At 29.2% G+C, this 27,055-nt stretch overlaps 3 protein-coding genes and 1 pseudogene across 3 annotated transcripts; 2 read left to right on the top strand and 2 right to left on the bottom strand.

Annotated features, from left to right (window-relative positions):
- The first annotated feature begins 1,669 nt into the window (after positions 1 to 1,669).
- LOC126554337 (uncharacterized) lies at positions 1,670 to 2,530 on the top strand. The gene has a single exon (XM_050209422.1). The coding sequence runs from the start codon at positions 1,813 to 1,815 to the stop codon at positions 2,524 to 2,526; it is 714 nt and encodes a 237-aa protein (XP_050065379.1). The 5' UTR covers positions 1,670 to 1,812; the 3' UTR covers positions 2,527 to 2,530.
- An 11,887-nt stretch (positions 2,531 to 14,417) lies between these two features.
- On the bottom strand, positions 14,418 to 16,043 carry LOC126554335 (uncharacterized). Its single transcript, XM_050209421.1, has one exon. The coding sequence runs from the start codon at positions 15,838 to 15,840 to the stop codon at positions 14,422 to 14,424; it is 1,419 nt and encodes a 472-aa protein (XP_050065378.1). The 5' UTR covers positions 15,841 to 16,043; the 3' UTR covers positions 14,418 to 14,421.
- Positions 16,044 to 17,433: 1,390 nt separating this feature from the next.
- Positions 17,434 to 20,767, bottom strand: LOC126554338 (uncharacterized; annotated as a pseudogene).
- Positions 20,768 to 21,429: 662 nt separating this feature from the next.
- Positions 21,430 to 23,419, top strand: LOC114122811 (jerky protein homolog-like). Its single transcript, XM_050209423.1, has 2 exons — positions 21,430 to 22,983; positions 23,408 to 23,419. Exons 1-2 carry the CDS (start codon positions 21,430 to 21,432, stop codon positions 23,417 to 23,419), a joined length of 1,566 nt encoding a protein of 521 aa, XP_050065380.1.
- The last annotated feature ends 3,636 nt before the right edge of the window (positions 23,420 to 27,055 follow it).

Raw genomic sequence — 27,055 nt, 5'->3', positions numbered from 1 at the left:
CCTTTCCTCACTACACTTATTACTCTGATTATTATCTTCAGATATATCATACATATAACTAACTCTAGGTTTTAAAAATTGACTATTTCTCCTGACTAGTTCACTTTTATTGTTCACTTTGACTAAGTATAACCTAGGTTGCTTCAGTTTTTTCACTATTACTGCTTCAACCCATTCCTTACTAAATTTATCTTGACACCAGATCTTTTGATTTTCACTAAAATTGCTTACTAATTTAGATACTCTATCGTACCATTGTTTTTGTTGTTCTTTATATTTAATGTTATTTTTCTCAGGATATACTATTTTAGGTCTGAAATTTTTACTCTCAATCCAAACCAATTTAGTTCTAAGTTCCCTGCTTTGCAACATCTGAGCTGGAGAATAACCTACTCCTGCTATTGGTGTGTTTCTATAATACAATAAGTACAGTTAGGTTAGTAAAATTACTTTAAGGTAAAATTACCGTCTTAATTGCGGTCCGTATTTGGTTATCGATTATCGATTATCCGATAAGCTCTTACCAAAACCTAAATTGCAGTCGGACGTTATATCGTTTAGTTCATTGCAAGACTTTGTCATATTAGCTTTAATTTTAAAAATGTCACAAATAACGAAAATGTATAGTGAAAAGGGAAAACTTTTACTTTTATTAAATAATTTTAAATTTAGACAGTACCGTCTTCTAAAAACGGGAGAAATGTTCTGAAGTTGTACGAATAAAAATTGTAACGCAAAATTACGGTGCAACTCGTTTGCGCACAATCTACATTTTTTACCTAGATATCGATGACTCGTTTGCGCACAATCTACATTTTTTACCTAGATATCGATGACTCGTTTGCGCACAACGAAATCAGTCGTTTACCTGTAACGGACGACTCGTTTGCGCACAACATAAACACTGAGTAACATATATTTTATATTTTTAAATTTGGACTTACCTAAAGTAATTGAATTATCGGTAAAAATTATCAGTACAAATTACCAGCATATCAATAATCAATATATATCGATTTAAAATAATCGTCGTGTATTAGGAAAGCATAATACTTTTAAACAGTCGTTCGCCAGAAAGCTGTACTATAACAACTGACTATATTGACTATGGATATCGAAATTTGTGATGTTTTTGAAACGCGTCGAGGAAAAAAATGTTTAAACATAGAAAATTATAAATTTAGAGAATTCCGAACTTTAAAATCTGGTGATAAAAATTTTAGGTGTACAAATAAAAATTGTTCCGTAAGTGCTGTAGTTAGGTTAGTTAATGAATCATATAAAATTTTAAAAATTACAAACACGCATACCCATGACGAGTACGACGACCGAACAATTCATCGAGAAGTAGTAAGAAGCAATTTGAAACGTAGAGCCGAAGAGGATTTACATATTAAACCAAATAAACTAATACGCCGGAATTGAAAAACAACGAAAAATCTGAACATCTTCAATATAGCGATATGAAATTAATTCGAAGATCCATGTATGAAAAACGAAAAAAATCCTTTCCAAACATACCGAGATCTTTAGAAGATGCTAAAAAACAATTAGTTGATGATCAGCATAATATTACTTACAAAGGTAATAAATTTTGTTTCGTTAGTGATGATGAAAATATATTTTATATTTACATGTAAACAAAATTTGGAATTGCTACAAAGTGCAGAACACGTTTTTGGGGATGGGACATTTTCATTCGCTCCGAAATATTTTGTTCAACTTTATACTATTCACGTATTTACAAACAATTTTTATGTTCCTGTGGCATTTTGTTTTTTAAGTAACAAACATACTGATACTTACATCAGTATGTGGAAAACATTACAAAATATATGTATTCAAATTACTGGTAATATAATAAATTTAAGCAATTTTCATGTCGACTTTGAAAAATCTGCGCATAATGCAGTATTGCAAATTTTCCCTAAATGCAAAATCATGTGTTGTAACTTTCATTTAGGGCAAAATTGGTTTAGGAATATTCAACAACATAAATTATTATCGAGCGAGTACTTAAACAACGACTCAGAAGTTGGAAAATGGATGAAATGTTTTTTTGGATTGAGTTATTTACCCCCTGACGAAGTTTCCGATGGATTTTGTGATCTTATGTCAATAGCACCAAGTACTACGTCTAATATTTCTATATTTTCCGATTATATTTTAGAAAATTACATAACATCGGACAGCAATTTCCCTCCAACATTATGGGCTTGTGAACCTACTAATAATCCTAAGACTACTAATGGTGCCGAGAGTTATCACAAACAATATAATAGTCAGTTTTACACTGCTCATCCGCACATACATCAAGTAATCGACGTCATTATTGGAATTCAAAGTGACACTGATTTAAAAATTAATTCGATAAACAATAAAATCATAAATTTCAAAAGAAAAGAGACAATTAATAAGGAGATACAATTGGAAAACATTTGGAATGAATATAAAAATAATATTATTAATCGTTTAACTTATATGAAGAAAATCGGACTTAAATGTCACCATTCTAAATTAGTATAATTTTATAACTAATAGACTACTATTATTACTTATTAAACCTACAATGCATGTTTTTTAATATATTTTAATTTTTGTAATATTAAAATCATATTTATAATAGATATATCTGAAGGTACTTACATATGTGCTATAATTATAAAACAAAAAAAATTAAATATTCATGTAATTTTATTTTTATTGTGTAAATTAATAACGTAAAGTAACTTTTATTTTTGTACTTTTATATTTAATTCAATATGTAAATTTTAAATTAATAATTGACAATATTGTTTACGCGTATAATCATTGACGTTATTATTACTTTTATCTGTATTATATTATTGTATATATATCTTATTCTCGCCGATATCTGGTCGATCGATGTTAAATAATATAATAAATACTTAGAAATTCAAAATAATTAAATCTTAATTTATAAATTAATTTATTTTTATATACAATATGTATATATATATTATTATTTTATACAGTCTATTAATTAATTATAATTAAGCAAAAGAAGGTAAATGTGCGCAAACGAGTTGTACCTTTATTATTTAAACCTAAAATATGTGTGCGCAAACGAGTTGTGATTTTGTGCGCAAACGTGTTGTAAAAAAGGTAAATGTGCGCAAACGAGTCGCACCCGCAAAATTATACACTATTGGCAAAGAATACGTGTTTTCTAAAACGACAAATGATCATACAAATCACGAAGCAGATCCCATTCAGATATTAAATAGACAAAAAATAAATAACTCTGTGAAAAGAAAGGCTGATGAATTATCATTTTCGGAAAAGCCAAGGAACATAACAAATATGTTCCTGTTGCATTTAGTTTATTAAAAGATAAAAAAGAACTATAGTACAGAACTGTTATGTCCACGCTAAAAAGTAAATGTTTGGAAATTAATTAAATATTTAAACCACAACATATAGTTTCTGATTTTGAAAAAGGAATTCTTCAAGCTGCAATAAAAGAATTCCCGAGCACCACTTTGGTTGGATGCAGATTTCATATCAGTCAAGGTTGGTGGAGAAAAATTATGGGATTGGGACTGACTATAGAGTACAAAAATAAGAACTCAGAAATAGTAAAATGGTTGCACTACGTTTTTGGATTGACTTTTCTTTCTCCAGATGAAATGGGAAATGTATTTTTGGAATTAATCGCCGAACAACCTATAGATCCGAGAGTTACTGAATTTAGTGACTATTTGGTCGATAATTATATTGACAGTGATGCTACTTTTCCAACCACACTCTGGGCAGCTTTAAATAATAATATTTGGAGAACGAATAATGGAAGTGAAGCGTTCAATTCTAAATTCAAAACTGAAAACCGATCACCACATCCCAACATATTTGAATTTTTAAAAATATTCAAATTGACACATACACAAAAATCAATTCAGTAGATTTGGAAAACAATAAAAAAAGTGAAAGCATAAGTCAGAAGTTTATTAAAAATAAAATTAAATAGTATTTGAATAAAGAAATTGACTCGCTGACATTTGTTAAAAGCGTATCATACAAATATGATCCATTATAATATTATAAATTTTTATTTTATTATTTATTATTTTTATTCGATAAATGTGTATTTTAAATGTAACTATATTATAACTATTTATAAATGAATGTGTATGTGTAACTATAAATGTGTAATTTGTATTTTAAATGTAACTATAAATTTGTATTTTTAATATATTAACTCGCTGACATTTGTTAAAAACGTATTTTGAATCTAACCGTAGCACAATAACATGTAACAAATCAATATTTAAAACATAATAATTAATATTAATCATATTTCCCAACTGCAACTAGATTTTATTTGTTTTTTACATGTTAAGGTTCCGACCGCAACTCGGATTTTTTTTTTACCTATTTTAATCCCGACCGCAACTCGGTATCAACCAAAAGTTCAGCACCTTGGCTATCAGATTGGTCTTATGATCAATGGGCTGAAAAAAAAAATAATTAATACCCTTGTATTGTATGTGGCATTTGCCAACAAATAATAATAGAAAAATGTTACTTCTTTGTTTAAATTGTGTAATATTAGGCCAATGAAGCAAATGAGCTGAGGCAGCACCTTGTAAAATAATATTTAAGGACGTAAGCACCACAGGATAGGGACAGTGCGGGTTTCGAGTGAGAGACGGCATACGTTCATAGTTTTGCGTGAACAATAAAGAAATTCAAAATAGTAAGAATTGTTCATTAATCTTTTTGTGTACCATCGAGAGATAGGTATACTACACTTGGCTTATATGCAGTGATGGAAAAATTGGTTGTGAATATTGTAAGTCAGTAGGCACATTAAAAACTTATCAAAGTAAAGGTGTTGAAATATCAAATGAATGGTGCTTAACAAAGATTGATGGTGGTTCAAATACGATTAAAGCAACCAGACTGACTAATTTACGGCACAAAATTTTAAAACATAAAAAGTCTAAAGCTCATATGGAAACTGAAAAGATTTCGCAACAAAAATGTTCTGACTTATTAAGTATAGCTTTTCTAACTGGTTATTCTATTTCTATGAAACAACACAAAAAGTTTTTCAAATAGCTTTCTATATTTCTAAGTATAATAGACCTTTTGATGACCATTCAAAATTAATTGAATTACAGCATCTTAATGGTGTAGTAACCCGTCGCTCTCACCGCTGGGTTGGTACACGCTTCTTTTACGACGAGTGCACGTTCGCTGCTACTTGGAGTGGAAGAGGTTGAAAAGATGTATATAATAAGTATTAAGACTTTTTTTTATCTATGAACGTTAAGTTACAACTGTTTATTGAACTGTATCAAATAAATTAATATATTTATAATAACTAGAAGTTTTACGACAGAAATAGTATTCTACTGGAGAGTAAGTGTTGTGAGAACGTCTCCCTAGAGGCTTCAGGTAAGCATGGGTGAGACGTTGTGTGTAAGACTTCTCTGACGTCTCTGATCAGAGCTTGTGAATGGCTCCTATTTATATGGAGACATTGCCCTGATTAGGAGAGGGAATCTGATACTGGCACGCAACAATTTGACGCAGTCGGTAGGATTCACTTTTCAAGGAGGCAAACTGTCAAAGGCTACCATCAACAAGGAAGACTTGATCATTCTTTCTCGTTGATAACCCCAGAAGAGAAGACCATTCAATTCAACGTTGCAGAAAGTATCAGACAGGATGACAACATCAACAAACGTCGCATTATTGTGAGTGAATAGTTAATTAAATTATTACACGGATATATATTACAAAAATATAAAACTTAAGAAATATCATTTAAGTAACTGAATATATTTAAGTAGGTCGTAAAAAAACTGTTTAGGAATTTTTTTTTTTGATTATTAAAGGACTTTGAATTTTCAATGGTAAAACGAACGAGTATAGTAGTTATCTCTGGTGCTATATCAAATAGCTTGGAAAAATTTGAGGTTAGTAAATTAGAAATTAGACCTTTATTGCTACCAATTGACGAAAAAGCTAGACCCATGATTGAGAAAGAGTTGCAAGTAGCAGTTTAAGAGATAAAAAGAATATTTGTGTGCAAAACGGAGTTACGAGATGCGTGTTTAGATCAGTTGCAACAAAGTTTAAATTCAACAAAAAATAATCTAACGAGAGAGTATATTGATCATTATATCAAACAAGGGAATAAGGAAAATAATATAATAGTAGTGTGGAACCGGCATTCGGATAAAACAATTTTACAAAGGTTAAATTTAAATTATCCAATGTTAAACATTACATGTTATGATAAGTATTTTAATAAGAATTTTTTTATTCAGTTTGAGAAATTGAGCAATAGGGATATTATTTTTGAAAGAGATATAGGAAAATTTGATAAAACAGGAAGATTGTTGAATTTAGTAGAAACGCATGACAGGATATGTATAAAAAAACATAAGACTACGTATGCACATGACCCGAGATTGGATGTGGAATATACCAAGTGTATATTCAACTATGTGTTAAAGAAGCAACAATACGAGAATTTAATAAAACATTTTAGAATATAAATACTGTTATATCCTATGTTTAAGTTTAGTTATTCAGTCATTTAATTTGGTATGTGGGTAGAACGTAACGTTCGTGTGTAATATTACCTAATTAATTATTCACAAATTTATTTTATTATTTTAATTGTATTAATCAAGGTGAAGGAGATTTAAATATTAAAAAAAAAAATATATATAAATAATTTATATTATACTAACATACTTTATATATTATTCTTAATTGATTTAAATTTGATATAACTAAAATTATTATTAAGTTACCAATGTAAAACTGAAATTGTAAGTGTAACTGAGTGCATTTAAGGAAAATTGTAAAGATTTCTGTCTTGCAGACATAAACCTTTTTTTTTGTTGGGAGGTGTTATGGTCTATGAGATATCTGTAAGATATCTACAAGATATCAAGGCTAAGTTAGCATAACCATGCCTCGTGTCGAGGGCAATGCGGTTGCTACTATGACCACATTGTGTCGGAATAGTAAACGCACCAATAATTATAGTACTCTAATGATACATTTGAGATGTTATTGCACATTTTCAAATTCGTGTCCGAATTTGCAACAACAACCACAAGGACACCTGGTTTCACCCAAAAGGCGACCACACGACGTAAACAAGAGACGCACCACGATATATAAGGAAGCCCGAAGACCAGCAACGACAGATGTACCAAAGCTATCAACAACTGAGCACTTTCACGTCACTCAGTCACTTATTTTATTTGTTACATGTATTTTGTTTATATGCAATAAAGACATATTTCATTATTAAGTTTAACTTTCATTCAAATTAACCATTTGGATTCAAATCTGATACTGGCACGCAACAGTGGTAACTTTCTTCCCTGCTATTTCTTTTATTTCCATTGTAGATTTAGCTACTAGATCTAAATCTGACATTTGACTTGTTCGAACATGTTTATTTTTTATAATGTTTGTTGATAAATCAATGTATATATTTTTCATTTCTGTAATTTGAGAATTTGGAATGAAATCGATGTATTCCTCTTCATTTTCTACCTTATATGGAATCAGAATATCCCAGGTAGCATATGCTTTGCAAGTTTCGTTTAATGATAATATTCCTACACCTTTTAAGTAGTGATTCTCGCTCCTTTTGTCGTTGTTACAAGTAATGAAAACGGTTTCACTTGGCGATTTGTTTTTAAACTTTAACTTATGGAATAGATTTGCTCGTAGCTGTACGTGCATTATTTTACAGCTGTCTGGCACTTCCCTTGGATCTTGTAGTAGTTGTACCTCGCATATTAGGCGGACACTCATAGGATGTAATGGATATATTTCAGGACAAATGAGGAAATCAGAGGCATGTTTACATAATGTTTGGTCGATTTCGTCATAAGTTGAGTACAATTCGTTTGACCTACTTATCGCTAAATACTTATAATTAGGTTTTACATATAAACAATTATTACTTATACATACAGGTATCGATATTAATTTATACGATGTTAATTCTTGTTAATATATTAGAGGTACCTGTAATTTAAACACTATTTTATCATTTGAGTAATATATATTGTTATGTCTGATAGTGATACCAATTCTTGTACATTGCTCTCATGTAACAATATATTGGTCGCGGATACATGTAATTGTAACATAAGGCTCACTTGTAAAAAGTAATTTGATACATAATTTTTTATATTGCTTTCTTCCGTCATGCCACTAATATCTGCATTTAGAAAAGCTAAAGTTTTTTATAGGACTACTTTATCCTCCTGCTGCTTTAGTTTAACAATTTTTAATTGTTGTTTAATATCATTTATTTCGGTGTCGTTACTACCATGTAAAATTTCAATATTTTTATTTACTTAGAAACACAGTATCGATCGCATAAACCATATAAAACATACGCTACAGTCCTCATTGTTTTAAATGAAATAGATCTCTTTGAAATCTGTGAATGACCTATCGATTCTTATACTATAATATTGTTCTTTTCTGCCTCAAACTCTAATATTTCAATCAGACTGTATATAGTGTCATAATTATACGTGATATTTTGTTCCTTAATGTACGAACATAGTTGGCGCGTAATGTTAACACATTCTCTTATCATTTCTACCCTATTCTTATAACTTGACATATTATAGTATGATATTAAAGTCCACTGCGTTGTCATTACTTTTAAAGGACCTTGGTGCTCGTAGTACAGCCCAGCTTTTGTATTTAATTTTTCGTCTGCATACCTTTCAACGCCGTAAACGGAACAACATGCAACCAATAGTACAATCGTTATTCTGAAAATTGCGCTCATTATATTATATAGCCATATAGGTTATGATAATAAGAATTTAATTATTTATTTACCCTTAATATATATATTTTATTACTTTTTTCCTCTCTATAATCTTATTACAAATAACTTATGATATTAATTTGTTTTTATTACATATCTCTTTGAGGCACGAGATTTTAATAAATGAAAAAACCCGTCTTGCACACAAACTTAGATTTTTATTTTTTTCAATTTTTTTTTACAAAAAAATTAACTTTTTCACTAATAAAAAATAGGTGGGTTAAAACTTAAAAATCGTCCCACTGTGCAGGATAGCCATTTATTCTTTTTTTCGCAGTAATAAATCAAAAAAAAAAAATATATTAAAATCAAAAATTGATTATATTAAATCTAACACTAAAAAAAACTTACATTTTAACATGAGTGGTAAATATTGAAGCAATTTCTGGACTTTGAAATACAAAGTGGTACATCACATATCGTACATTTCCAGTCTGTTCGAACTTCCTTTTCTTTAGTGCTACAATGAGCGCATCTTCTTCTGGTCGTCCGGTCTGGCTGATGTGCTGATTGATCCTTGCGAACGGATGGCGATATAAATGCTCTTTTTACGAGAAGAGGCGATGGTGATCCGAAACTCTTCTGTCGGCGTTTTTGAACAAAAGTTTTTGAAACGAGGCTTTTTGATACTTCACGTCGAAAATTTTTTAATATTATTTGTTCTCCTGTTATTTTTTTATATATAATATGAGAATTCACAATAGCTGCATCAAAAAAAAAAGAAGAAAAATATTCGATGCCACCACTTTCGACTTTTTCTATCTATATGATACATTTTTTTATACTGATCAAATTTATCGACGCAGTTCATGTTATTGTTATAGTCCTTAAGTACACTGGGACAAGGAATCATTGATGTAGTTCCATCTTTAGATTTTCTTTTGACTTCAACGATATCAGTAGGGTTATGAAAGTTGGACAGCAAAGTAACTCCTCGTTTGTCTTTACATTTGACAATTGAACTATCATACTTGTCGCTCATGTTCCAGTCAATGTCACCCATGGTTATATTTTTATCTGATTCTAACTTTAGCAAGTATTTTCTAGTACTTTTAATAGTTCCACAGCAAAAAATGCCTTTTGATTTTAAATATGCCAAAAGTGGTACACTTGTAAAAAAAATATCAATGTATATGTTGTGGTTTTTATGTTGTAATGGATTTGTTAAATCTTTGACTACTCGTCCTTCAAGATTTGTTTCGACGGAGTCACCTCTTTTACCAGTGTATAAATCGAAATTCCAAAGATAACCATATTTATCGGCTAACGACCATACCTTGTACCCTCTTTTAATTGGTTTGTTCGGCATGTATTGCTTTAAAGTTGATCGCCCTTTGAATTTAATCATGGATTCATCAACTGCAATAATTTTGTGTGGGTGGTAATATTTTTGAAAATTTTCTCGAATTTTTTTTAAAAAAAGTTGAACTTTGTACAATTTATCATAAGCTGTTTCGTCCAGTTTTGCCATAACCGAGTTGTCATTTAAGTGTAAAGATGATAATAGCCAACCAAAACGATTTACAGTCATAAGAGAACTTATATAATCGTCATGTAAGTCCAAAGCTGTAGACCAGTAATCTCTATAGCTTGGATTACGTTTTATGCCCATTAAAATATTCATACCAAGGAAAGTCATTATTTCATTGGTATCTGTAGGAATATAATTTTTTCCAGTTTTCATTTTTAATTGGTATGCATACAAATTTGTTTGATACACAATTCTACTATATCATTTGAAAATAATAGTTGAAAAATTGAATATGGAGTGTGTTCAGCTTCAATATCAATAATATTAGCTGGACCATCAACACACGTATATTCGGGTAAAGGATTTTGTGAAAAAACATTATTTTTTGACCACATCGGAGCAGTAAATTCAAAATTATTATTTTCGTTACTATTTATGAATGTATTTTCGGGTGGACCAATTGCAACTTTATTGTTTTCTACTTCAATAGTTTCTGTTGATTCCTGATTGATTGGTGGAAATAAAGGGCGCCAAATATTACTATTAGTATCGTTATTTTTTAAATGTGATTGCCTTTGCGAACTACGCGTTTTTATAGGATTAGGTAATAGTAAAATATTACCTTCATCTAAATTTAAAATCTCTACCAGTTCATCGTCATTATGATCCATCAAATCATCAGATAAATTGTTGTCCTCAACTACTTCAACATCTTTATTAGGTAAATAAGTTGCATCGGCATCAGAATCATCGTAAGACGTAAAACTATCACTATCGGTTGGTAAATCTTCGAACAAACACTCAACAATATTATTTTCGTTCATATGCGCGCTCATCGTAAACAAATGGACCGTACGGCACAGCGGCTTAAAATTTAAACACTGAAATATTATTTCGTCAAGGCTAAAATAATGTCATTAAATGGAATCTAATCGGCTTATATGAATTCTAATATGTTTTTATATAATAAATAAACCAGCAAGAATACAATTGTGATACAAAAATAAAATTATTTTCTTGTGAAGTTCGTAACCACATTTCCTCGCTATACGAATGACATGGGATTTCTAAATTGGTTATTAAATACGTTTAAATAAACATAATCGATTAATTCTTGAAGCTATTGATAGACAATAATGTAAAATATCTAATAATAGTAACGGATAAACGTGGCTTATTAAAAGAAATAAGATATCTATACTAATATTGGTGGGTTATTTTTCGTCTTGCTATGCCACAAATGTATTTATTTTGTGGGTTATAATTCGTCCCGCTATGCCTTAAAGAGATATACGAAACAACTTATCAAATAAACATTTAGCTACAGCGACGTCAGCACAAAGGTCATGCGTGTATGATAACGTGTGAGTGTTATTACATATTTGATTATGTGTCTCTGTCAAATTTAATAGCCTTTCTTTTTTTTCGACATGCCCTATTTCTTCTGAAACAATGATTTGTTTCGTTTTTATGTTCTTAAGTTGCAAATGAAATATTTAGTTGTATCATAATTACTTATTTCTAACATATGATAATTTCCTAAACCTAATCGTTCCATTATTTCCTTATATGTACTCCCATTCCAAAATACTATAATCGGTTTTCTCTTATCTTTTAATAAAGATTTCTTTATACATTTAATGTTGAGATTGCTATTCTTTGTATTTATGCTGTCCTGCATTTGTTTTAGTACTGGAAATAATAATTCCTCTTTTTCTTTAAAAATCCTACAGATTTCTTTAATCGCTTTCAATACCTCCCTTTCCCCCATTATCTTGACTTGTCGGTCCTTGGTAAGAAGTAGAGGTTTTCCCTCAATTTGTATTGTTCTATAACGGTCCAAACTATTAGACATAGCGCCTGAGATTAGCACAATGTTTGTTCTGTTAAGCATTCCAAATTCGAAATCCATAATGACGAACTTGCTGTTTTTATTTGTACTATAACAAAACAATAGACAATGGAATGGGAATAAGATTGGAAATAGGATTTTAATGGTTTCTCCTTATATATATATATTTAAATAACTATTAATAATATTAACCTCGTAAAGCACTACAGATATATATATATATATACAAATATTACGAGCATTTTATTGCTCATATATCGGTCTCGAAAAATTTCTTAATGTTATTAATATGAGTTCTGTAGTCCTTTCTCCCTTTTTTAATTGTTACGTTTTCGTTTTTATGAATCATTATTATTTCAAAAGGTCCCGTCCAATTTAAACCGAAGGTATTTTTTTTATTTTGTTCTTTTATGAGAACCTTATCTCCCACGTGTAATTCAAGTGGATTCGCGGTACGATTGTAATTTATTTTATTTTGATTTTTTTTCACGATTAAATTTTCTCTAGCTGTTTTATGCGTTTCCTGCATAATTTTTTTAAGATTCAACGCGTAGTCGTCATAATTATATTGTGGTTCGGGCAATTGCAAGAAAACAGATGGTATAATCGGTTTTTTCCCGAATACCAATTCGTAAGGTGTATAATTCGTAGATGTGTGTACCGTAGTGTTATAACAGAACATTGCGTAATTTAATAATGCGTCCCAATTATTATCTTTATCTACGAAGCTGCGTATAAATGTTTTTAATTTCTTATGCGACCTTTCCAAATAACCGTTCGATTTCGGATGCCATGGCGTTGTTTTTGTTTTCTCAATTTTAAGCAATTTACATATATCTTTAAAAAGATTAGATAAAAAGTTTGTGCCACAATCTGTTAAGATTGTTGTTGGAATTCCGTATATACTTACAAAACATTCTACAAAAGTGTAGTGTTCGCTGTGCAGGACACTGCGACTTCGTACAAATTAATTATTTAAACGACGTAGCACGTTCTGTGGTTGAGCTTGAGTTGTTGTGAGAAAGGTAGGTGTTGAAAATTAAAACACTTGTTGTTTTAATTGAAATAAATTAAATGTTTATTAAGTTAAACAACATAAAACATTAAACAATAATATAAAACATAAGTAAAATAGCTTGCTGCTATGTAAAAGTTACAAGTACTGGGAATGACCGTAAACTCGCGGCGATGTGGCTGTGACAAAGTCCACGACGAGCAATAGTCTTACATTGGAGTGAACTACCTTCTTGAATAGTACTACCTTTCTAATTACTTCTAAATACTCTACTCGTATTTATATGAGTTCTCAATGACATACAGGGGACTAGTAGTCTATTTTAGAGTGATATGATGATTTACATAATCATCATTAAATAATTATATAACCATTATATAAATGATATCATCATAATAATATCCTATAATTATATAATTATTACTTAATCGACAGAAAAACTATGTTTTTCTGATCTCTGGCCTATTGCTTATAATGCAGGTGTATTAATAAACTATCCCAATTAAATATAATGTAATCTAATATAGTATAACACCATGCAGGTGCATTGGGTTTACTACAAAAGCCTGTGCTACCGTTTTTGCGTCTGTCGAGGCTAAGGCTACGGGTGCGACTCGTTTGCGCACATTTACCTTTTTTACAACACGTTTGCGCACAAAATCACAACTCGTTTGCGCACACATATTTTAGGTTTAAATAATAAAGGTACAACTCGTTTGCGCACATTTACCTTCTTTTGCTTAATTATAATTAATTAATAGACTGTATAAAATAATAATATATATATACATATTGTATATAAAAATAAATTAATTTATAAATTAAGATTTAATTATTTTGAATTTCTAAGTATTTATTATATTATTTAACATCGATCGACCAGATATCGGCGAGAATAAGATATATATACAATAATATAATACAGATAAAAGTAATAATAACGTCAATGATTATACGCGTAAACAATATTGTCAATTATTAATTTAAAATTTACATATTGAATTAAATATAAAAGTACAAAAATAAAAGTTACTTTACGTTATTAATTTACACAATAAAAATAAAATTACATGAATATTTAATTTTTTTTGTTTTATAATTATAGCACATATGTAAGTACCTTCAGATATATCTATTATAAATATGATTTTAATATTACAAAAATTAAAATATATTAAAAAACATGCATTGTAGGTTTAATAAGTAATAATAGTAGTCTATTAGTTATAAAATTATACTAATTTAGAATGGTGACATTTAAGTCCGATTTTCTTCATATAAGTTAAACGATTAATAATATTATTTTTATATTCATTCCAAATGTTTTCCAATTGTATCTCCTTATTAATTGTCTCTTTTCTTTTGAAATTTATGATTTTATTGTTTATCGAATTAATTTTTAAATCAGTGTCACTTTGAATTCCAATAATGACGTCGATTACTTGATGTATGTGCGGATGAGCAGTGTAAAACTGACTATTATATTGTTTGTGATAACTCTCGGCACCATTAGTAGTCTTAGGATTATTAGTAGGTTCACAAGCCCATAATGTTGGAGGGAAATTGCTGTCCGATGTTATGTAATTTTCTAAAATATAATCGGAAAATATAGAAATATTAGACGTAGTACTTGGTGCTATTGACATAAGATCACAAAATCCATCGGAAACTTCGTCAGGGGGTAAATAACTCAATCCAAAAAAACATTTCATCCATTTTCCAACTTCTGAGTCGTTGTTTAAGTACTCGCTCGATAATAATTTATGTTGTTGAATATTCCTAAACCAATTTTGCCCTAAATGAAAGTTACAACACATGATTTTGCATTTAGGGAAAATTTGCAATACTGCATTATGCGCAGATTTTTCAAAGTCGACATGAAAATTGCTTAAATTTATTATATTACCAGTAATTTGAATACATATATTTTGTAATGTTTTCCACATACTGATGTAAGTATCAGTATGTTTGTTACTTAAAAAACAAAATGCCACAGGAACATAAAAATTGTTTGTAAATACGTGAATAGTATAAAGTTGAACAAAATATTTCGGAGCGAATGAAAATGTCCCATCCCCAAAAACGTGTTCTGCACTTTGTAGCAATTCCAAATTTTGTTTACATGTAAATATAAATATATTTTCATCATCACTAACGAAACAAAATTTATTACCTTTGTAAGTAATATTATGCTGATCATCAACTAATTGTTTTTTAGCATCTTCTAAAGATCTCGGTATGTTTGGAAAGGATTTTTTTCGTTTTTCATACATGGATCTTCGAATTAATTTCATATCGCTATATTGAAGATGTTCAGATTTTTCGTTGTTTTTCAATTCCCGGCGTATTAGTTTATTTGGTTTAATATGTAAATCCTCTTCGGCTCTACGTTTCAAATTGCTTCTTACTACTTCTCGATGAATTGTTCGGTCGTCGTACTCGTCATGGGTATGCGTGTTTGTAATTTTTAAAATTTTATATGATTCATTAACTAACCTAACTACAGCACTTACGGAACAATTTTTATTTGTACACCTAAAATTTTTATCACCAGATTTTAAAGTTCGGAATTCTCTAAATTTATAATTTTCTATGTTTAAACATTTTTTTCCTCGACGCGTTTCAAAAACATCACAAATTTCGATATCCATAGTCAATATAGTCAGTTGTTATAGTACAGCTTTCTGGCGAACGACTGTTTAAAAGTATTATGCTTTCCTAATACACGACGATTATTTTAAATCGATATATATTGATTATTGATATGCTGGTAATTTGTACTGATAATTTTTACCGATAATTCAATTACTTTAGGTAAGTCCAAATTTAAAAATATAAAATATATGTTACTCAGTGTTTATGTTGTGCGCAAACGAGTCGTCCGTTACAGGTAAACGACTGATTTCGTTGTGCGCAAACGAGTCATCGATATCTAGGTAAAAAATGTAGATTGTGCGCAAACGAGTTGCACCGAAGGCTACGGCAACCCCATATCGTGATAATTCGTCCTGTATGGTTAAAATAAATGAATTGCCTGCCGAGGTTATCGGAAGTGGTCCCACGATATCCAAACAGATTTTGTGAAAGGTTGTGGACACGATGGTCGTGATAAGCATAGGTTGTTTAATTGTTTTACCGGATTTATATTTCTGACAAATATTTCACGTTTTAATATAGTTGGCTACGTCCTGTTTTATATTTCTCCATTGATATTTTTGTTTTAGGCGTTTCATCGTACGTTAGGTTCCCTGATGCCCCCCTATTAATGAATTATGATATTCCCTAATAATTTGATTTTTCTCTTCTTCCGTAAAACATTGTTCTTTGTAAATGTTTACTTGTATATCAGTGTTACGGAATAGATAACGGAACATTGTACGTATACACTCATAACAGGTCAATGTTGTTAACCCTTCTAATCTAATTATAGCAAATTTATTAATATGTTTATCGATACAAAATAATTTTAATTCATTTATTGCATTAAAATAATTTTCGGCATTCATCTCTGTGCGATGATGTTTTTTAAGATTATAAAATACAATTATTTTGTCTAATTGGTTAATTATTACAAATTTGTTGTTTTCATCGAATGTTATTTGAGGCGGTAAATTATTATTTCTCATTATTTCTCTTATCGCCGGATGTGTTATTATTTTATCGTTTGATATTGGTAAAATTATGTTTTCTTCTTTTTTAACGTTTTTTACACTTCCTTCTATTTCTATTATTTTGGAATTAAAGATTGGCCTATTCTCGGCCTGTTTATATATTTCAAAATCGTAAGTTGGTTCATCGTTCGTAACAAAATGTATACCCACACAGCATACAAATATTTAATTAAAATTAAAGAAATATTTGAAAAGAAATATCAATTATTAATAAATATTTAATTATCATTGTCAATAAATTATTAAATATTTATTAATGACTATTAAATATTGTTTGAACCGTTTCGGTAAGATTTCATAAATATTGAAAATTAATATTTAATGGTAGTTTTTTTAATGTTTAATATGTATTATATAAATATAATTTAATCAAACATAAATGTATATAAAACATTTACTTAATATTGTATTATTTTTAATATATATACATATATTAATTAGAGGTATTGGTATATATGCACATTGAAAAATGAAGAAGGATTCAATATATAATATAATTTAGTGGCGCAAATCCCCGGAGTAAATGAGGCACTTTCAACCCCTCCCACCCAAAACGTATGTGTGTATCTATAACTATCCTAGTAACTGATAAAGATTATATACATATATAATTATTACATTGTTAGTATAATATTGTATGATTAACTCATGAAACTTATAATTTATTAAAAATTGTGGGTGGATGCAGACTGGTAATTTTTTAAAATCAAAAGTCTAAAAAAGTCTGTAATAACATCTATTTTATTGATTTAATAAACTTTATAATGTAAGTACATTTTTTTCATTTTGCCTCTTTATGTTGAATGGTGCTTGAGCAAGAATGTATTTTATAACATCTTCCATTTCGTTTTGAGACACTTGTTTAAATTTGGTTTGAATTTTGACAGCATCTGAAAAACCATAATAGTGAAAAATTAGTATTAAAAACATATTATGATTATAACATATTTATGTATAAAAATGATATAAAACAAAAACGAAAAGTTTATCGACCCATTAACTTTATCCATGAACTTCTCCACAACCTAAAACGGCCGAGATATAAGTAGATGATAGCCTTTGTATGAATAACAAGACATAACTTTATTAAGTAAGACGATATTGGTGTCTCATAAAATGAGTTTAAAATGAAAATAATTAGCTGGAATTTATTTTTAATTTCATTAGTTTTTATTTATAATTATAATATATAATATATTGTACTCAAAAAATAATTAAAATTAGAAAGTTCATTTTTTTTTTTTTATTAATCGAATTATTCTTTTTTTACATGAGAAATAGTGAAATTACTCAGTATATATCAATAAGTCATAAAAAATTATAGCTTATTAAAGAAATTATAAGTTTTAATCACTAGCAATCTAAATGGCACCTAAGTAATAATTCAGTTTTTGTCGTTAGCAACCTATAATGACTACTATAACATAATACTATCCATGTTATGTAGGTAATTGGCAAGCTTATAGTATATTTATTGTTATATTTTTTTATTAAATTTAATTTATCTTCTAACATGGGTTACCATTATATAATGAAATGTTAACGATTTGAATTAATACATAATCTTACCAAATATAACAGAACAAATTAACAAGGCTGAAAACTTTTTTTCCTTTTTTTTCAGTGTATGAAAAGTCTTTGAGCAATTCGTTTTTAAACAATTTACCCATGAGCGTTTTAATCATTGACTTAACATGTTTACCGCCTAAATAGGATAACTGATTTACCTGTATAATAGTAACGAATAAAAATTGAATAATTATTAATTTATTTTTATTTTGAGTTGAATATTATAGTTCCTTACCAAATTTATGCGGAATGCATTATCTTCAGAAATCCGTACTTCAAACATTTCAAGATCTTGTAAATTATCTAATGGTAATGAATAACTACTTGTCACATCTGTGATTGGTGTAGATGACTTATTCATACTATCAGACAAGTCAAATGATGACATTTTTTCTAAAATACTTTCCATTAAATCAAATCATTGAGTAAATTCCCTTTGATTATTCACTATTCGTCTTAATTCATGTTTTATAAAAGACAAAGTATGAAGGACTTCTTTTTGAAACTCTTTACCTATTCATAACAAATAAAAAAAAGAAATAACTATTAATAAATGAGAGTACAAATTAGGTGAATATTAACAGCATAACATCACATAAAAGTAAACTGACCAATTTCAGTTGGTATAATAAGACCTTCTGGTGTTTCTACTAATGATGATCTAGATGTTGGTGTTGGAATCATTATTTGTGGACTTTTGTTATTTGCTAAAAATAATATATTTGATGTTAATAAGTTTTAATTTTTATAATAAAATTATATTTACTACATTTGATTTCTGCCAATCTTAATGAATTAGGATTATCATTACTGTTACTACCAGTAGCATAATTATTTTCATCATTATCATCACCGTTGATTTCATAGCCTACCAAAAAAATAGATATAAGATTATCATAATCAGTTATGATTTTACAGCACAAAGGACATTAAGAAAATTGAATTTATAAATTATCAATATTTGTTTAAAGGAGCACACAACACAAAAATAAAATTTCTTCAAATTATTATTAAATAATATAAAATCAATGTATTCAGTACTAAAAACGTATTTATCAAAATCCAATCTAAAAAAAAATATTATATAAAGGAGATATTGAGATGTAAATAAGAACACACCACAAATACAATAAAAATATACTTTAAAGATAGGTAATTATTGTGTAAAGCAAAAACATTTACATATATAAGATATATTATATGCAATTATCACAACAAGCCAGGTCCAATTCATCAAACATGAAACCTATACCATTATTCTAAAAATTAAACATTCTTTTACATAAAAAAAAAATTTTTTTTGTGTGTGTGTGTTTTGTGCTATTTTAAGATTCACGAATAAAATGCTGAGTTTAAGAGATTATCAAAACAAAAAATATGATAAAATCCTACACATTTCTAAACATAAAATATTTTAATCAAGTATTTATTAAATAAAAAACATTTAAGGAAATAAATACTAAATATAACATTATTTAACTACTTACCCATTATTCCTTTATCACTTTCTATAGGAGATTCATTATATTATATTTTTTTTACTATTGATGGCCTTTGAGTAAAAGTTGTACTAATACTAGATGTAAATTGTTTAATGGAATTGATGGAATTGGATGAATTAAACTGAACTTTCTGTGCTACAAATCGATAAGAATAAGAATAAACTATTATTACAGTTATAACAAAAAATCTATTTTAAATTACATACAATTTAAATAAAAAATTTAATTACCCTTTTTGTTTGGAGATGGTGACCAACCAGCTGATCTTTTCAAAGATAAGGTTTTGTTAAAATCTTCATCTTCATCAGATTCTAAATTTGTAATTAATTTTATTAAATTAATAAAGTATTTAAGTTGATACAAATTAATAATTAAGATAAGATGAATACAATTTTTATACTTGTAAAAATAAAAAATACTGTTTACCTGGATATTCAGGACAATCAGAATAGGAATGAGTTTTTTTCTTTGCAAGTATTTTTCTTTTTGATTTATCATCATCACCAGATAAATCACTTATTATAGTTGCCTTATCTGCAAATGCTCTTGTCGATATCAGAGATTCTAAAATACACATTAAATTGAAAGAGAACTATTTAACTAAAATTGTCCATCTTAACTATTTAGTTTACCAATATTGTTTTTTTAAAATTCTTGCTTTGAAATAATTAAAATCTATTTCATTTGGGGTAGTTTTTCGTTCAATTAATTTTGTTGCAGACAATTGGTTATGAGGCCATGCACATTGCACATGTACCATTTTTTTTAACCCAATTGCTTGGTACTGCTTCAACAGAATTATCTTGAAAGAAATGTACTACTGAATAACTTGTCATAATTAATATTTATTTTTCTATCAATAAACAAAAAATATAATAATTTCACATTAATTTCTTGAAACAATTAAATAATACAAACATATAAATTATTACATTAGTATTAACATATTAATAATATAAGTTATAAGTCATCAATACTATTAAAATTAAAAGTAATAAATGCAACATTTTAAGTATCATCATTAGAGTGAAGAATAGGAAATGCAATATTTTTATTATCACCATCACATAAAACAATATATTTCAAAAAATTTGTGAAATCTATATCTACAGTGGTGAATTCTTCAGATAAGTCATTAACATAAGCTATACCCAATTTTAAGCTGTTGATGGGTTTTAAAAAATAATGTTCAACATGCTGAAACTGTTTTACTAAAAATACATTTCTACCATTGACCGAATTGTGACAGTAGGGTCTCGATAATCCGAACACAGGCTAATCCGAAAGACGCGGTAATCCGAACGAGCTTGAAAATTATCGCATCGCCGGTATTTCCCAATAATAAAATTTGTCGATTACGTTAGAACATCGCACGTGTACGTCGTTTAGATATGAGATGTTAGATATGAACGTTGATTACGTTTGTCAGTTGTGTGTCGATTGTGTGTACATAAAGATCGTACGTATTTGGAACATTTATTTGCGTGTTTTTCTTGAAATGGCTCCACGTAAGCATGTTACATTAAAATTACAGGATAAGTTAGAAGTAATAAAGTTAATTAATAAGGGGACCAGCTACAGTGCCATCTCAAGACAATTTGGTATAGGTGTATCTACCATCAGTGATATTAAAAAGAACAAGGAAAAATTAGAGAAGTTTGTCAGTGAAACGGAAAACGGTCCAGGTAAGCGTAAAACGTTAAAACAACCAGAGAATCCAAATGTTGAGAGTGCATTTTTCATGTGGTTTATTCAACAAAGACGTTTACACGTTCCAGTGAGTGGTGAAATGCTTTGTGAAAAAGCACGATCTTTTCACCGCCAATTCTCAAAAAATAACCATGCTTTTAATGCGTGCAAAGGTTGGTTAGACAACTTTAAAAAGCGTCATGGGATAAGGCGTCTCAAAATTTCCGGTGAAAAACTTTCGAGTAAAGAAGACTCCATCAAACCGTTCCAAGAAGAATTTGAACAACTTGTCATACAAAAAAAATTTAAAGCAGAACAAATTTACAATGCTGACGAATCTGGATTATTTTGGCGAATGTTGCCTGACCACACTTTAGTGTCATCTACAGAAAAGGCCGCTCCTGGTAGAAAAATTATGAAAGAAAGAGTCACTTTTATGCCTTGCGCAAATGCGACGGGCAACCACAAACTTCGTTTACTTGTTGTAGGAAAAGCTCACAAGCCTCGTGCATTTAAATCGGTTACACTTTCTGTGTACTACCGAGGGCAGAAGAATGCGTGGGTTACAAGAGATTTATTTTTAGATTGGTTCAACACTGAATTTGTTCCTAGCGTTCGTCGTCATCTTTCTTCAATTAATTTTCCTATGGAAGCTGTATTGCTATTGGATAACTGCCCAGGTCACCCATCTGTAGAAGAACTTCGTAGTGAAGATGGCAAAATTCTTGCGATGTTTCTTCCACCAAATACAACTTCTCGTATTCAACCAATGGATCAGAATGTTATCCAAAACATAAAATTGAATTATCGAAAAACTTTACTTACATTTTTACTTACTAACATTTTGGCGGACGAAGAAAACGGAAATGACTTGGTGGTAGCTTTGAAAAAAATCAATCTTAAAGATGTTGTTTTTAACTTGGCTAACTGTTGGTTATCTGTCTCGTCACATCTGATAAAAATGTCATGGAAAAACCTTAGTCCACACCTGGTTGCTGTGAACGAAACTACTGAAGTTCAGGAAGGCAGCATTATCTTCACCCCACTTTTAGTCAAGTTGACTCCAAACACAGTCATCTCTGAGGATGAAATTCAACAGTGGGCATCAGGGGGCTGCGATGAAGAGATACAGCACCAAAAAATTTTAACTGATGATGAAATCATTCAGGCAGTGACCAAAGAAGATATTGAGAAGGAAGAAGATGAAGAATTTTTGCTTCCTTCAAAAGTATCTGCTTCAGAAGCCACAAAAGCGTTGACTACGGCCATCGAGTGGGCTGAACAAAACGTTGAAAGCTGCGAAGAAGTAATGTTGCTGAGACGTTTGCGGGACAAGGCATTTAATCACCAAATAGGAGCCAGTGTACAAAAAAAAATAAATCAATATTTTAAATAAGGTTCATATACACATACATATATAATTTGCATATACACATTTATAATTATACATTATTCAATGATTAATACAGATAAAAATAAATTTCATAACTTAAATTACAATAAAATTGTTGTTTTTATTAAGTCATAGGTAATCCGAACAAATCGGTAATCCGAACGACCCCTTTCCCCAATCTCGTTCGGATTATCGAGACCCTACTGTATATTAAAAACTTTAAAAATGAATAATTTTTTATCATTTTTAAATCCTATGTAATTATCACTGACAGATTTAATGTTGATTTTAATATTATGTTTTATAATAATTTGATATTGAGGGGCAGTTAAATGTTCAATAAGAGGTCCATTATTATGTAATTTTTTATAAATAATTTCATTACTTAAATTAGAATTTAACTTAGATTCACTAAATGTCATAAACTCCTGATAACGATTAATAACCTGTTCTAGGGGTTTTTCATGTTTCCTAATCATTTTTTTTAAAAACTTCATATAATTTTAAAACGGGAAGCATGAACATTTATCTAATGAACCATATTGTCTATAATCATCTACTACATGTATGAGCCCATGGACATTGTGTGATACAAACTGGGCGCCATATAATTCCTCAAATTTCTCAACGAAATGTAATAATATTTTTTCACTGAAATCAATAAGTTTTTCGGAACTATTTGGAGACAAAATAATTCTAAAAGCCACATGTAAATATATAAAATGAAAAAAGCAATCATTTGACAGGATACCTTTTAATACCACTGGACCCGTATACAACAAAAATAATCTAAATTCAGTGGCCTTCCACCGGGCCACTTCGTTTAACCCTCTCGGTTTTCTAGAAAAATCACAAGAAATGCTAGATTTAATATATAACAAACGATTAGAAATTATATTTACATCTCGGGATTGCAAACGAACTTGTACAGGAGCTTTTTCAAATATACCTAACCATAATGAAATTAATTTTTTAACTATACCTAAACAAACTAAATGCATGTAATCCATACTAAAGTTATCAACCATGTTTATTTGAGGAATTTCGGTTAAAATGGAAACTGTTTCGCCAATATGATGATCATCATCTATTCGGTTTAAAAAATCAATATGTGTTCTTTTTGGAAAATTTGAACCTAAAAAAACACATGGTATTATTGACACGTTCACCTTCTACAGTACATCTCGAACACGAATAGTACCCAGTATGACCTTTTGTATACAATATATAACTTTTGGCTGGAGCATCACAGCAAAATGTATCCACAGACCACAGTAACATATTTTTTTCCAAAATCTGACACTAATCCATTTTCAGATAAATATTTTAATTCATCAACCAAGTTATTCAAATATAAGTTACTATTATGAGGTTTTTCTCTTCCCCAATATAATTCAATTAAAAATACACGAGGTTTGCCAAAATACCGAGCATACCCAAGTATAGGCCAAAACACGCTAGAAGAACTTTTGGTAAGTGGCAAACCATCTACACCAATTACTAATCTTATTTTTTCTCCTAAGATACTCATCAAATTATAGTCAAATTTCAACCCATTAGCAATTCCAAAGTGATAATAAAATCCAGGTTGAACTGGCACAATTGCGTTAGTATTGTATTGAGGATTATTATTTACTTTTAATATAGTCCTAGCATCTACGGGAAAATATTTGAAACATTCATGAACTTTCAAAACCTTTAATAATGAAGAGAGAGCTGTTAATGTTATATTATGATCTACGGCCTATTTAGATAATAATGGTAAAATGGAATCAATATTACTGTCATTTAAGATTTTGATTAAATTATTAGTAGTTGATTTTTGATTATATTCAAAATCGGAACTAGAGTCATTAATAAATGTATTGTGGTTACTATTTGAAAAATCATTACTAAGAAGTGAATATTTAGGTTCAATAGAAGTTGTATCACACATGGAAAAATTACTATCAATATGAATTAATGATGAATTTTGAACATCTATAGTAGTTAAATTAGAATCAGCATGTTGAGATGTACTCGGTTGTGATGAAACTTGAGATTGTTGATTATCTACTAAAAAGTTAATGGTATTGACATCCTCTAAAAACCTTCTACGTTTAGTAGATTTGCTTACATTAGAATAAGACATTATAAATATAAGAATGTAGTATAAAAATAATAACTATATTAGCTATAAGCTTTACCAACCATTAATAAGTTGAAATATATTAAATACAATGAACGTTTTTATAAATTATACACAATAAAATTACAATACTGAAAGGATGAAATATAATATGTATTGAGTGATGATTTTATAATCTGAATATACATCCATGTTCATTTATACTTGCAGGATAATTATATTTGTAATTTGGATGTAGATATGCAGAAGAAATATATAATATGTTTAAACATTTTAATATCATCAATTATTGGTGTGTAGAGGACTAAGTTCCAAAGATTTGTGTACATGCAGAAGCTATATAAGCTTACTGTATACTACTTTTAAATATTTAGTTGCAGGTTGAACTTTTATTTGAATAGTAATGATAACAATTGACAATAATTACTATCCATATAGTGAATATAATTATGTGTAAGATATGGACACAATACTGAAATTGTAACCAATATTATAGCGTGATACTCAATCCCATGAAATTAAGTAGTAAAATATCTATACTTACTTCGAAGTACACCAGTAGTCTTATATTGATGAGTTATTTAAGTTAGTTATTAGTGCTCTATATATAATATATATATATATATTATATATAGCTATGTAGATAGGTACCTATTATATAGCATACGAACTACGAAATGTACATGATATAAAAATTAATAGGTATATACTATAATATAGATTATAGATGCTACTACTGATACGATGCACGCGAAGACCGAGTCGAAAATTCAAAAACGACGAAAACAAATAATGAATAAATTCACGATCGCCGTCTCACATCCAAACTACACAGTACACGTCTACGCGCCACAATCTGACGGTTTGGACGACAGTGAACAAATGAACAATGCTCATCCAAAAATATTAGTCCGCTGTACTTTTAACTGGAATTTCCCATAATAATCATGATAATATCTATTATATTGGTTACGCAACGGCCGCGGCAACGAGGCGCGATAATAACAAGATATTCTATGCCCTGTACTGAAAGCCCGCTCGTGATTACTGATTACGGCGCGTTCCATTTTAGCAGTAAAATTAAAAATTAACTGACAGCGTTTGATAGTTGAGCGTTTCCGAACAATATATTTTACGTGTAAGTTACTATACTTACTACTATATACTGCTGGATGAGCATATATACCGAAAGTTCTGGAACGCCGCCCCATCACCATGAATTAATAGTATATAATATATTATATAGGTAGTAGGTACATGCCAGGGATGGCCTCTATATATTCAGGCCCGTCGCTAGGGTACAAGCAAGTTATGCGTTGCTTTAGGGCGGCATAACATTCTAAAGAAATTGAGGCGGCAAATTGTAAATTTGTAATATTAAATTTCCAAAAAGATAGAAATTTAATTATTATTTTGCGTCTTCATTGTTAATTGTTACCGTTTTGCTATCTCGTTATGATAGCGAATGATCACAATGTATAATAAATTAGTATAGTGTTACAGTATACTGATATACGCACGTCGAACACTATAACGTGTACAGTACAAATGTATTAGTGTATTAGTGTATACGTATAATGTATGTAGATATATCGTATATGTAGATTGTAGCCCGTACGTCCATATTAACTATAGATGGTTTTCGATAAAAATAGAACATTATTATTCACATAAACATATTTTATTTACTGATAATGAGAAAAAGAACGACTGTCGCCAGTAGTATATATTTGTATGTTCTGAGCACCTTTTTTACAGGGAGATTTCTTCATTTCAAGGGGGCATTTCTACATGCTCCACCGTGTAACAAAAATCTCAAAAAACCTTAATGTATGTTCTGAGCACTTTTTCACGGTAGTCAATTTTTTTTTTTAGATGGAATAATATCGCTAACTCAGATTTAATGTGTAACAT

Source organism: Aphis gossypii, unplaced genomic scaffold (genome assembly GCF_020184175.1).
Source record: "Aphis gossypii isolate Hap1 unplaced genomic scaffold, ASM2018417v2 Contig00469, whole genome shotgun sequence".
NCBI lineage: Eukaryota > Metazoa > Arthropoda > Insecta > Hemiptera > Aphididae > Aphis > Aphis gossypii.
This window is presented reverse-complemented; position numbering and strand designations above follow the sequence as displayed.